At 45.7% G+C, this 13,024-nt stretch overlaps 1 protein-coding gene across 1 annotated transcript in view; it reads left to right on the top strand.

Moving 5' to 3' along the window:
- LOC144505359 (sodium-dependent phosphate transport protein 2A-like) overlaps positions 1-12,559 on the top strand; it is a 28,069-nt gene extending 15,510 nt beyond the window's left edge. Inside the window, exons 7-10 of the mRNA XM_078231481.1 lie at positions 610-777; positions 3,822-3,938; positions 10,203-10,327; positions 11,987-12,559. Of these exons, the coding sequence (XP_078087607.1) occupies positions 610-777; positions 3,822-3,938; positions 10,203-10,327; positions 11,987-12,559 (983 nt within the window). The remainder of the gene's footprint in view (positions 1-609; positions 778-3,821; positions 3,939-10,202; positions 10,328-11,986) is intronic.
- Positions 12,560-13,024: the final 465 nt, after the last annotated feature.

Here is a 13,024-nt window from a genome sequence, read left to right on the forward strand (position 1 = left end):
GGGGGACTGGAAAATCTCAGCCAATGTTTCAGCATGCTTTGTGCCAAGGCACAGTTATCATTCTCTGAATAATTCAAGCATGCTGACACACTGCACTGACTCAGAGTTGAGTGAATTAGCCTGACCTCAGCATCAGAATGCAAGGTGCCCAGACCCACTCCTGAATTGGTCCATGTGGGTCTATGGCTGGGATTTTCTGGCCCACCTGTTAGTGGGTTTTCCAGAGGCAGAGGTAGCTTTCCAGCAGGATCTTCCGGTCCCACTGAAGACAATGGTCATTTGCACTGCTTGCCGGCTGTGCCACTCGGGAGCCCGCCACAGCAGTGGGTGGTGGGGAGGTGGGGGGCAGTTGCCTTTGGCGTGACTGGAAGCAGTGCTGGAAAATTTCCGCCTATATGTGTGAACTAATATATCTTTACTTAGATAATGATGAAACCCCCTGTGTGTTTCAGCAGTTGCAGTCATGGAATGGGCAAATGGGTCATCAGATTGACAAGAACTTGGGGATGGTATTGCTCAGTAAGAACTCCATCTTTATTCAATGCAGGAACCATTTGTCATAATCGGGAATGACTGTTTGAGTCTGCAATGTTTCCGCCTTATTTCCAGGTCACCATTTGTTTGTGAACTCCACCATGTCCGATCTAGTGGTGGGCCTGATCCTGCTGGCTGGTTCCCTGGTGGTTCTCTGCACATGCCTGGTACTGATTGTCAAGCTGCTGAATGCCATGCTGAGAGGACAGGTCGCTAAAGCCATCAAAAGAATCATTAATACGGGTGAGTCACTGACTCCGGTTGAGAGCTTTGTTGTTCTTCCCTTCATCGTCAATGTATCAATCATACACAAAGATTGGTGAAACAATACGTGGGTTATTTATCTGAAGATAAGTCTATATATAGATAGGGTTAACTGGGAGGCTAAGTATAGTACAGCTTATCTCCACTGCCACTGAATGCAGAATGACTACAAGTCATGGGACCACATCATATCCTGTGTCAGTGGTGATAATGATTGACAGCAGTTTATGAATTGCTCCATTAAAGATACATGTCATCATACCACAACAGAAAGGACTGTGTTTCCCCGCTGTAACTCTTGGAGACTCCAATGGATTTGCTTGTGCCAGGCAGACAGTTAACACAAAGACTCAAATGTTGCCCTTTCTTGTGAGCAGAAGTGTAACAAGCGTAAGTTAAAGTGAAGTAAAAACAGGAAACATGCAGCAGATTAGGCACCATATAGAAAATAGAGTTGACATTTCAGATCATTGAACCTTCATCCAAAGGGTCCCTTCACTGAAATATTAACTCGACCTTATCCTCGTCACAGATGACTGACCTAATTGCTTCCAGCAATTTCTGCTTTAAATTCAGATTTCCAGCATCTACAATACTTTATTCTTTGTCTATTAGAACTGAGTGTCACAGTTGATCATCTTAAACTGAACATGCACAATTTCACCATGAACTGTTAAGCAATCCAAAACTACCCATAAGAAGCCTCATAGGTAAGACTCAGAAAGCATCGATCTCGGCCAATTTAAATAATACTCAGGTGTCAATCCTCATTGCCAAGGGTGGTGAGAATATTGAAAATGAAATATTGCCACAGTCCCAGAAGGCCATAGGATACTTGTCTATTTACAAGAAAGCTGACTGGTGGTGATTTAACCTAACGGTCACTGCACCTCAGGCAAGGAGCAAGGTTGAAAGGGCAGAGCCTTCATGGATAAGCTAAGCCAGTACAGGAAATGAACCCATGCTGTTTGTGTCACTCCACAGCATGAATCAGGTGTCCAGCCAATTGAGCTAACTGACCTCCATTCTCTTTACAGCATTAAGAGCCAAACATCCAGTTCTGAAGAAGAGTCATATAGATTTGAAATGTTAACTTTGTCTCTTTCCACAGATGCAGCCAGACCTGCTCAGTTCTGCCAGCATTTTCTGTTTTATTATTCCCAAACATCCTATCACTCGTTCTGATATTAGCTGCAGTATTTTTTTTGTATTTCTGGCCTCCCACTAAGAGTTAACATTGCTCGTGAATAGGGATTCCATTTCATACCGAAATGCATCATAGAATCATAGAACCCTACAGTGCAGAAAGAGGCCATTCGGCCCATCGAGTCTGCACTGACTACAATCCCACCCAGGCCCTACCCCCATATCCCTACACATTTTATCCACTAATCCCTCTAACCTACGCATCTCAGGAAACTAAGGGGCAATTTTATCATGGCCAATCAACCTAACCCGCACATCTTTGGACTGTGGGAGGAAACCGGAGCACCCGGAGGAAACCCACGCAGACACGAGGAGAATGTGGAAACTCCACACAGACAGTGACCCGAGCCGGGAATCGAACCCAGGTCCCTGGAGCTGTGAAGCAGCAGTGCTAACCACTGTGCTACCATGCCGCCCCTTCGCATTTATCTGGATTAAATTCCATCTGCCATTTCTCCGCCCAATGTTCCAGCCTATCTATATCCTGCTGTATTCTCTGACAATGTTCATCACTATCCGCAACTCCAGCAAACTTGGGAAGATATCGATATCCCTGTCAATGCAGGAATTCAGCAAAGAATCATAGAATCCCAACAGTGCAGAAAGAGGCCATTTGGCCCATCGAGCCCTATCCCCATAATCCCATGTATCCACCCTGCTAATCTCCCTGACACTAAGGGGCAATTTAGCATGGCCAATCCACCTAATCTGCACATCTTTGGACACATCAAAGGGTCTCATTATATCAAGAGTATGGGCAGAAGCTGAACTTCAATCATCAGGGACAAAAGAGTACACATGGGAACACAAGAATTGCTCCAATCATTACATAAAAAGTGATTGGAATTGTATCCAAAATAACAGGATATCCCTCCATATAATGACCAGAGCAATTCAAGCCAGGCATCCCAGCAATCCCATCCAGCTTTTGGCAGTCAACAAGGCCATACCTTGAGGACAACAAGAAATCCAGGTTCTCACACTAACTTATAATAACTCGGCAGTAATGTGTGAAATAGCCTGAAAATGTGTCCTTACCTAACATTGTCACTGGATTAATATGCTGAAACTGCATATCTAACAGCGTGTGTGAAGCCTATCACAACAGTGAGTGTCAGCAATTCAAGAAGAAAGCCACCACCATGTTCTCAAGGGCAATTAGGAATGCATCAATAAATTTCAGTCTTGCCGGTGCCACCCACATCCCAAAGCATGAAAATAAAAATGTTCTACTATGGAGGACCATCACCTCATGTGAGGACTAATAACATACTGAGAAAAAACAAATTCTACATTGCTGATTTACAATTGAGGATAACCAGCCTGGTTACACAGAAATTTCCAGATATTGTCAATGGCAACCAAATAGTCAAAGAACAAAGAAAAGTACAGCACAGGAACAGGCCCTTCAGCCCTCCAAGCCTGAGCCGATCATGATGCCCTAACTAAACTGAAAGAAAACCTTCTGCCCTTACTCGGTTCATATTGCTCTATTCCCTCCCTATTCATGTACCCATCCAGATGCCCCTTAAATGTTGCTAATGTGCCTGCTTCCACCACCTCCTCTGGCAGTGTGTTCCAGGCACCCATGATTCTATGTAAAAAACTTCTGTCTCATATCTCCATTAAACTTTCTTCCTTTCATCTTGAACCTGTGCCCCCTTGTAATTGAAGTCATTGAGGCTCATCACCGTCTGAGGAGTCTATCAGATGTTACTAAACCATTCAATAAGTTGAGGTAACTCAAGAAAGTGTTGAAGTTCTGAAGAATGGCAGAAAGAGCCTATTTCAATGTCATGTTTGTCTGTTTATTTCAGATTTCCCATACCCATTTGGTTGGTTGGCAGGGTACCTTGCCATGGTCGTGGGAGCTGGCATTACTTTTGTGGTTCAAAGCAGCTCAGTGTTTACTTCAGCCATCACTCCCCTCATTGGTAAGCTCGCAAGCAACTAGAAAACATGCTGACCATGCTGGGTGACCAATACTCAAAATGTAGTAAGAATTATGGAATTACAGCACAGAGTGGCCATTGGGCCCATTGTCTATGTGTCGGCACTTTGATAGAGCTTTATTAGAGCTAGTACTCTCCCTAGTGCTCCAATTCCTTCCTATTCAGGCATATATCAGGTTCCCTTTTGGAAGTTACCATTGAATCTATCTCTATCATCCTTGCAGGCAGTGTATCCCAGATCATAACAACATATTGCATTTTTTTTAAAGGCACTTCATCTTTCTCAAAATCATTCACACCAGTGTCCTTTGGTTCCAGCCCTTTTGTGGAAACAGTTTCTCTTTATTTACCCTCTTCAAATGTTTTATAATTGTGAATACCTCTTTTCAATGTCCTATTACCTTCTCTGTCCTTAGAAGAACAGTCACAACTTCTCTAGTCTCTCCAGATAGGCTCTTCATCGTTTGTCTCATTCTGCTAAATCTCTTTATCTCCTCGAAGCCTTGACAGTCTTCCTGCCCGTGATTTATAATGACTTAACTTCTACGCTTCCATGTTTTTTTATTGTATAGAGTGAATTTTGGGTTTTGAGGTAGGGAGGGTTGGAAAGTAGCAGAAAATGAAGTTAGGACAGCTCCCTAAAATATTCCTGCTTCAGGTGAGTTTACCAGGGGTGGGCTGCCACAGGAATCGGCAACCTGATTCGTGGAGGAGGCGAGGTAACCAAGGTAATTAAGACCTCATTTAAGGGCCATTTTCTGTTTATGAAGTGATGCAAGTTGCCATCGCATGGGTCCCCTGCTGTGTCTGGAGCCTGGCAACACTTCAGAGGGAGCCACTTGGAGAGGTGTCATAGGGCCATTAGAGACTGAGTCAAATGCTGGTATCAGTGATACACGAGGGTCCTTAAGGATGTAATCGTGGCCAGAAACATTTATGTTACCCCCCCTCCCCCCATCCCCCCCCTCCCCCCCCACCCCCCCCACCCCCCCCGCCCCGCCCCGCCCCCCCCCCCCCCCCCTCCCCCCCGCCCCTCCCCACCCCTCCATGCTGAGGACCCTTACGATTCTGGGCCTTGTTTTTTTTTAATACTCCCACTGGATCCTTTCATGAGAGCATCAATTTTGAGGCACCTCAAGGTCTCCCATTTCTGCAGCAGCACTTGACTATTCCCAAAGGGGCTTCTGGGCAACTATTTCATCATGCCCTCTGATTGGCCTCTCTGGGTCCATGTAATGTCCATTGGCACAAATTGGATGGCAAACTCTAAGTTACCCTGTTAATTGGCCCCCTCTGGAAATGAGTGGACAAGGGCAGGGTTGGAAGCTGGAAATAAACCTGAAGTTTGTGAACTTCATAAATCTGGAAGATTCTGGTCTATGCCTCAATTAGTGAAGTGCAGAATGCTGAGTTGATAGCCTTCTCAACTTGTCCTACCATCTTTAAAGATCTGTGTGTGAATCCAGATGTCTCTGTTCCTTCTACCCTCTTTAAATTGTTAATTATTATAGGAGCAATGGGGTGTTGGTGGCATGGTGGTAATGTCACTGCATCAGTAATCTGGAGGCCGAGGGTAAAACTCTGGGGATATGGATTCAAATCTCACCATGGCAGCTGGGGGAATTTAAATTAAATTAATTAATAAATCGGGGGAATTCTTTATTCATTTGTGGGACATGGGCATCACTGGCTGACCAGCATTTATTGCCCATCCCTAGTTGCCCTTGAGAAGGTGGTGGTGAGCTGCCTTCTTGAATCGCTGCTGTCCACGTGTTGTGGGTTGACCCAAAGTGCCATTAGGGTGGGAATTTCAGGATTTTGACACAGCGACTGTTAAGGAATGGCGATATATTTCCAAGTCAGGACGGTGAGTGACTTGGAGGGGAACTTGCAGGTGGTGGTGTTCCCATGTATCTGCTGCCCTTGTCCTTCTAGATGGAAGTGCTCGTGGGTTTGGAAGGTGCTGTCTAAGGATCTTTGGTGAATAGCTGCAGTCCGTCTTGTAGATAGTACACACTGCTGCTGCTGAGCGTCAGTGGTGGAGGGAGTGAATGTTTGTAGACGCGGTGCCACTCAAGCAGGTTGCTTTTTCCTGGATGGTGTCAAGTTTCATGAGTGTTGTTGGAGCTTCCCCCATTCAGGCAAGTGAGGAGTATTCCTGACTTGTGCCTTGTAGATGGTGGATAGGGTTTGGGGAGTCAGGAGGTGAGTTACTTGCCGCAGTATTCCGAGCCTCTGATCTGCTTTTGTAGCCGCTGTGTTTATGTGATGAGTCCAGTTGAGTTTTTGGTCAATGGTAACCCCAAGGATATTGACAGTGGGGGATTCAGTGATGGTTACACCACTGAATGTCAAGGGTGGTGGTTAGAGTGTCTCTTCTGGGGATGGTCATTGCCTGGTATTTGTGTGGCACGAATGTTACTTGCCACTTGTCAGCCCAAGCCTGGATATTGTCCAGATCTTGTTGCATTTGAATATGGACTGCTTCAGTATCTGAGGAACCCGAATGGTGCTGGACACTGTGCAATCATCGGTGAACATCCCCACTTCTGACCTTATGAAGGAGGGAAGGTTATTGATGAAGCAGCTGAAAATGGTTGGACATAGGACAATACCCTGAGGGACTCCTGCAGATGATGTCCTGGAGCTGAGATGACTGACCCTCACAACCATAACCATCTTCCTTTGTGCCAGGTATGACTCCAACCAGCGGAGAGTTTGCCCCCTGATACCCATTGATTACAGTTTCGCTAGGGCTTCTTGATGTCATACTAGGTCGAATGCGGCCTTGATGTCAAGGGCTGTCACTCTCACCTCACCTCTGGAATTCAGCTCTTTTGTCCATGTTTGAACCAAGGCTGTAATAAGATCAGGAGCTGAGTGACCCTGGCGAAACCCTGGCGTCACTGAGCAGGTTATGTTGAGCAGATCCTGCTTGATAGCACTGTCGATGACCCCTTCCATCACTTTCCTAATGATCGAGAGTAGATTAATTGGGCGGTAATTGGCCGGGTTTGATTTGTCCTGTTTTTTGTGTACAGGACATACCTGGGCAATTTTCCACATTGTTGGGTAGATGCCAGTGTAACTGTACTGGAAAAGCTTGGCTAGGGGAGCGGAAAGGTCTGGAGCACAAGTCTTCAGTACTATTGCCGGAATATTATCAGGGCACATTGCCTTTGCAGTATCCAGTGCCTCCATCCATTTCTTCATATCACGTGGAGTGAATCGAATTGGCTGGAGACTGGCATCTGAGATGCTGGGGACCACTGGAGGAGGCCGATATGGATTATCCACTCGGCACTTCTGGCTAAAGATTGCTGCGAATGGTTCAGCCTTATCTTTTGCACTGATGTCCTGGATTCCTCCATCATTGAGGATGGAGATATTTGTGGAGCCTCCTCCTCCAGTGAGTTGTTTAATTGTCCATCACCATTCACGACTGGATGTGGCAGGGTTGCAGAGGTTTGATTTGATCCGTTAGTTGTGGGATTGTTGAGCTCTGTCTCTCACTTGCTGTTTTTGCCGTTTGGCATGCAAGTAGTCCTGTTTGGTAGCTTCACCAGGTTGACACCCCATTTTTAGGTATGCCTGGTGCTGCTCCTGGCATGGCCTCCTCACTCTCCATTGAACCAGGGTTCATCCCCTGGCTTGATGATAATGGTTGAGCACGGGATATGTCGGGCCATGAGGTTGCAGATTGTGCTGTAGTACAGTTCCTCTGCTGTTGATGGCCCATAGCGCCTCATGGATGCCCAGTCTTGAGTTGCTAGATCGGTTCGAAGTCTGTCCCATTTAGCACGGTGATAGCACCACACAACACGATGGAGGTTATTCTCAATGTGAAGGCAGGACTTCGTCTCCACAAGGACTGTGCGGTGGTCACTCTTACCAATACTGCCATGGACAGATGCATATGCAGTTGGCAGATTGGTAAGGATGAGGACAAGTATGTTATTTCCTCTTGTTGGTTCCTTCTCCACCTGCTGCAGACCCAGTCTAGCAGTTATACCCTTTAGGGCCCGACGAGCTCGATCAGTAGTGCTGCTGCCGAGCCACTCTTGGTGGTGGATGTTGAAATCCCCCATCCAGAGTACATTTTGCGCCCTTGCCACCCTCAGTGCTTCCTCCAAGTGTTGTTCAACATGGAGGGGTACTGATTCATCAGCCAAAGGAAAGCGGTACACAATAACCAGCAAGAGGTTTCCTTGTCCAGGTTTAACCGGAAACCATGAGACTTCATGGGGTCCAGAGTTGATGTTAAGGACTCCCGGGGAAACTCCCTCCTGACTGTATACCATTGTGTTGGTGCTGGATCTGTCCAGCCGGTGGGACAGGACATATCAAGGCATGGTAATGGAGGTGTCTGGGGTCTTATCTATAAGATATGAATCCATGAGAATGACTATGTCAGGCTGTTGCTTGACTAGTCTGTGAGACAGCTCTCCAATTTTGGCACCAGTCCTCAAATGTTAGTAAGGAGGACTCTGCAGGGTCGACAAGGCTATTTATTTTGCCATTGTCTTTTCCGGTGCCAAGGTTGATGCCAGGTGGTCCATCCGTTTTCATTTCTTTGTTTAGACTTTGTAGTGATTGATACAACTGAGTGGCTTGCTAGGCCATTTCAGGGGGCAGTTGAGAATCAAGGACATGAGTGAACCAGATGGGTTTTTCCGACAATCAGCAGACTCATGATTCCAGATTTTTTTTATTGAATTCAAATTCTACCATCTGCTGTGGCAGGATTCAAACCTGGTCCCCAGAACTTTAGCTGAGTTTCTGGATTAATAGTCTAGCGATAATACCATAATTGATTGTTGTTGAAGACTACTGTCCCTAAGGGTCAGGCCTGCATGTGACTCCAGGCCCACAGCAATTTGTTTAAATCTTAGTTGCCCTCTGAAATGGCCCAGCAAGTCATTCAGTTCAAGTGCAATTAAGGAGGGGCAAGAACTTCTGGCCTTGCCGGTGATGCCCACATCCCATGAACGAACAGTAAAAGTACTTGGGCGGAACTTTACCATCCCCGGTGGCTGGGTTGAAGGCAGGGAACGGCCAGTGAAATAATAGGGAACAATGTCGGTTGGGGGAAGTTTCCCAGTAGTGGGCTGCGAGGCAGATCAACTGCCTGATAAGTAAAGGCCTTATTAATTCAGGACCATTTATGAAGCTTCTTGCATCCCACTGCATGAGGAGACTGGCAACTTCATGGAGGCAGTCTTCCTGCAGCAGCCTGGAGGGCCATCAGAGCCAGAGGCTCCATAATGCTAAGAGGGAGCCACAGACAGGAAAGCCCATGGTCCAAATGACCTCCACCTTCCCTCCCCCAACGCACCCTCCAGATTATTTTTATCTTCGTTTTTGGGGGTGGTAATTTCACTGGGCTAGTAATACAGAGGCCTAAACCAAGGGTCTGGGGTCATGGATTCAAATCACACCATGGCAACTAGTGGAATTTAAATTCAAATGAATAAAAAGAAACCTGGAATTGAAAGCTATTCTCAGTGATGGTGACCTGCATGCAGCTATCGTCGATTGTCATAAGAACTCATTTTGTTCATTGTTGAGGAAAATCTGCCATCCTTACCTGGACTGGCCTACATGTGTCTCTAGATCCACAGCATAGCTGCCCTCTGAAATGGCCTAGCAAGCCACTCGATTCAAATGGTAACTAGGGATAGGGAGTCGGCTATATAAATTTATGATGAGGTGAAGGGTTGTGAATCTTTGGATTTCTTTATCGCAGAGGGTTTTTGATGCTCAGTTGTTGACTTTATAGGTCAACAGATTTTTGAGCTCTTGGGGATTTTCATGATTTTAAATTCATAAGCTTAGGATATGGTTTGATCTTCCTGAGAATGACAGGTTGATTCCACATCTTTGAAATTTAATCCCCTTCCTGGCTCATTCGGAATCCAGGAAGCACAGAATTTCCTTGTACACAGCAAGGACATCAGTGACACTAATTATTCTATGTTCCTCCATTACTTCCAGAAGACAATCACAGAGGTGCTGGGTGGAAGTCAGTCCACTGTCAGAATGGCACCTAAATTAAATCTGCCCTCCGTCCTACTAGAATTTTACCAGTCAGTAAAACTCCAGTGGCAAATCTTAAATCATTGAGCAGCAAGGCTTCTTAACCTAGATATTTTAAAATATTTGATGAGCTAATATTTGCTGTATGTACTCTTTTATCATTTAGGATTGAGTTGAATTGGACTTGTGGTGTTCTTTCATGTTGTCTAGGTATTGGGGTGATCAGTATTGAACGTGCCTACCCTTTGACCTTGGGATCCAACATTGGCACCACCACTACCGCAGTCTTGGCAGCTTTGGCCAGCCCAGGTGACATGTTACCAAGTGCATTCCAGGTAAAACCAAAGCTTTCATCAATAAGTTATAGCTGTTTGCAATTGATGATGAACACAAATGTGTAAATGTTTTCAGGACTATTTTCCCTGCCTTCTTCCTTGCTTATTTCATGGAGTTGTTGACCTGGGCTGGGCCATGGCTGTGCGGAGCCCTGGCAGCTCTTTGGCACCCAATCCAAGTGCCTGTCTTTCACATGCGCTCCTGTTCAACGCATTTCAGTAGCTATTGGAAGTCCATCACACCATGCTTTAATACACATACTTTCCAGTAGGTGGTTATGGGGAACAGAAAGTTCAGTCAACTTTAACGCTCCTAAGATAAACATTGCCAAGACCAATTTTGGTTCCTTTCTTTTTCCGTTAGCTGAGACAACTAACGCAGTAAGAAGTCTCACAACACCAGGCTAATGCAGATGAGACTGAGGGCTAAATGTGAGACCTTCAGTGGCTCACTGACTTTTCTGGTGTTTCATTGCATCTTCAAACAGATCAATAATAAGGGACCAATTGATGTAAAAAATCATGTGGTTGAACAAGTTCAGTAAGCTGATTGGTCCAGTGAAAGGAAATACAGTGGTATTGAAAAATGCACGACCGATAGAGGCAAGTGATTTGCTATTGAGGTGATTTGCACAGGAAAGCTCTCTTTTATTGCCTTTTGGTCTGTTCACATGAAACTGTGAAATTTAGGCAGCAAGCCACAAACGGGTAACGGTAGCCCAGTCATATGAACATGTGAATTGGGCCGTTCAACCCCTCAAGCCTGCTCTACCATTCAGTAAGTTCATGGCTGTTCTGATTGTGGCCTGTACTCCACATTCCACCCACCCCCAATAAACTTTGACTCCCTTATTAGTCAAGAATCCATTTACCTTTTCCTTAAAAATATTCAATGATTATATTTCCACCGCTCTCTGGGGAAAATTCCAAAGAATCACCACCCTCTGAGAGAAACAAAAAATTTTCTCATCTCAGTCTTAAATGCGAGACACCTTATTTTTAAACTGTGTCCCCCGGTTCTTGAGTCTCCCACAAGGGGAAACATCCTCTCAGCATCCACCCTGTCAAGTCCCCTCAGGATCTTACATGTTTCAATAAGATGTGGAGATGCCGGCGTTGGACTGGGGTAAGCACAGTAAGAAGTCTCACAACACCAGGTTAAAATCCAACAGGTTTATTTGGTAGCAAATGCCATTTGTTTCAATAAGATCACAACTCAATCTTCTGAACTCCAATAGATACAGGTCCAACCTGCCCCACCTTTCCTCATAAGATAACCTTCCTCTCCTCCCATCCCAAGAATCAGTCATGTGAACCTTCAGTTAGTATCACTGTTGCCTCAAATCTTTAATTGAGACAAAATTAGATCCCATGTCTGTTCTAGACTGATTGATATAGACTGGTCTCCACTGCCATTGTACCCAGAGCTCTAGAAGGCTAGCTGAACAGACCATAATCGTTCCCGTCTAGCATTTCCTATCTTTCTACACCAGAAATGTTAATCTGTCAAGGTGTTAATTAGCTTATTTTGTAACCAGCATTTGCAGTCTTACTTCATCCTGAACAGGATCTTTCACAGTGTCATTCCTGGATCAGTTTGAGCTGTTTTTGCCTAGATAGTGAGGAACGCCTAATTACATTCAAACTTTTTTTTCGCAGATCGCCCTTTCCCATTTCTTTTTCAACATTGCTGGGATTATACTGTGGTACCCACTTCCGATCACCCGTTTCCCTATCCGCATGGCAAAGACCTTGGGAGAACGAACTGCCAAGTACCGCTGGTTTGCTGTTTTATATCTGATCATCTGCTTCCTACTGCTCCCCTCGCTTATCTTTGGCCTCTCCATGGCTGGCTGGCAGGTTCTTATCGGAGTGGGTGCCCCATTTGTGGGCATCCTTGTCTTCATAGGCATCACCAACATCTTGCAAACGCGCAGGCCTAGCTATCTGCCCAAGAGACTGCAATCGTGGGACTTCCTCCCGGTTTGGATGCACTCCTTGAAGCCGATGGACCGTGTCATAACTAACGCCGCCCTCTGCTGCACAGACCATTGCATCTGTTCTGACAAGTCGGAGCCCAGGGAAGGTGCGAGTTGCGGTGAGAAATCTCCACAGCTGAAGATGAAAGCCGCTTGCGAGAACCCAGCCATTGCGTACTTGGAGGAGATTTCAGTCGGGGCCTCATCTCCCATATTAAACAGGTTGCCTGTGCTGGATGTCACACAGCTGTAGCACCAGATCAAGTTCCCTTTCGCTTCCTTGACATTGTTAATAGCTTGCAAAGTCCCTCTTTCTTCCCCTCAACCCCCACCATCCCTCCTCCACCAAACCCTCCCACTCCAGCCCCCCAAGGTCTCCCTATCCCGGGGACGGTGCAAGTATGTTTCTGAAAGTCATTGGGCGCCATTAGCCCTTTGTGTTTGGATGGCGTGAAAAGATATTTCTGGAAGTGACTGCTATATTAGTGGAAAGATTCTGGTTGCAAATAACCTGACAGTTCCCCAACTAATTTAGCAGATGCCTTATCCTGGTCAAAGTAAAAGAATTAAAGGTTGTGTTAAAATGATGAATGAAGAAACATCATGTGAATCTGCTAAACCTCTGCCCACTTCAGTTGTTAAATCTGGTTGGCCATATTCATACGGACAGATGAATTAGGAGCAGGAGTAGGCCATTCGGCCCTTCAAGCCTGCTCCA

This window comes from Mustelus asterias, chromosome 16, assembly GCF_964213995.1.
Source record: "Mustelus asterias chromosome 16, sMusAst1.hap1.1, whole genome shotgun sequence".
NCBI lineage: Eukaryota > Metazoa > Chordata > Chondrichthyes > Carcharhiniformes > Triakidae > Mustelus > Mustelus asterias.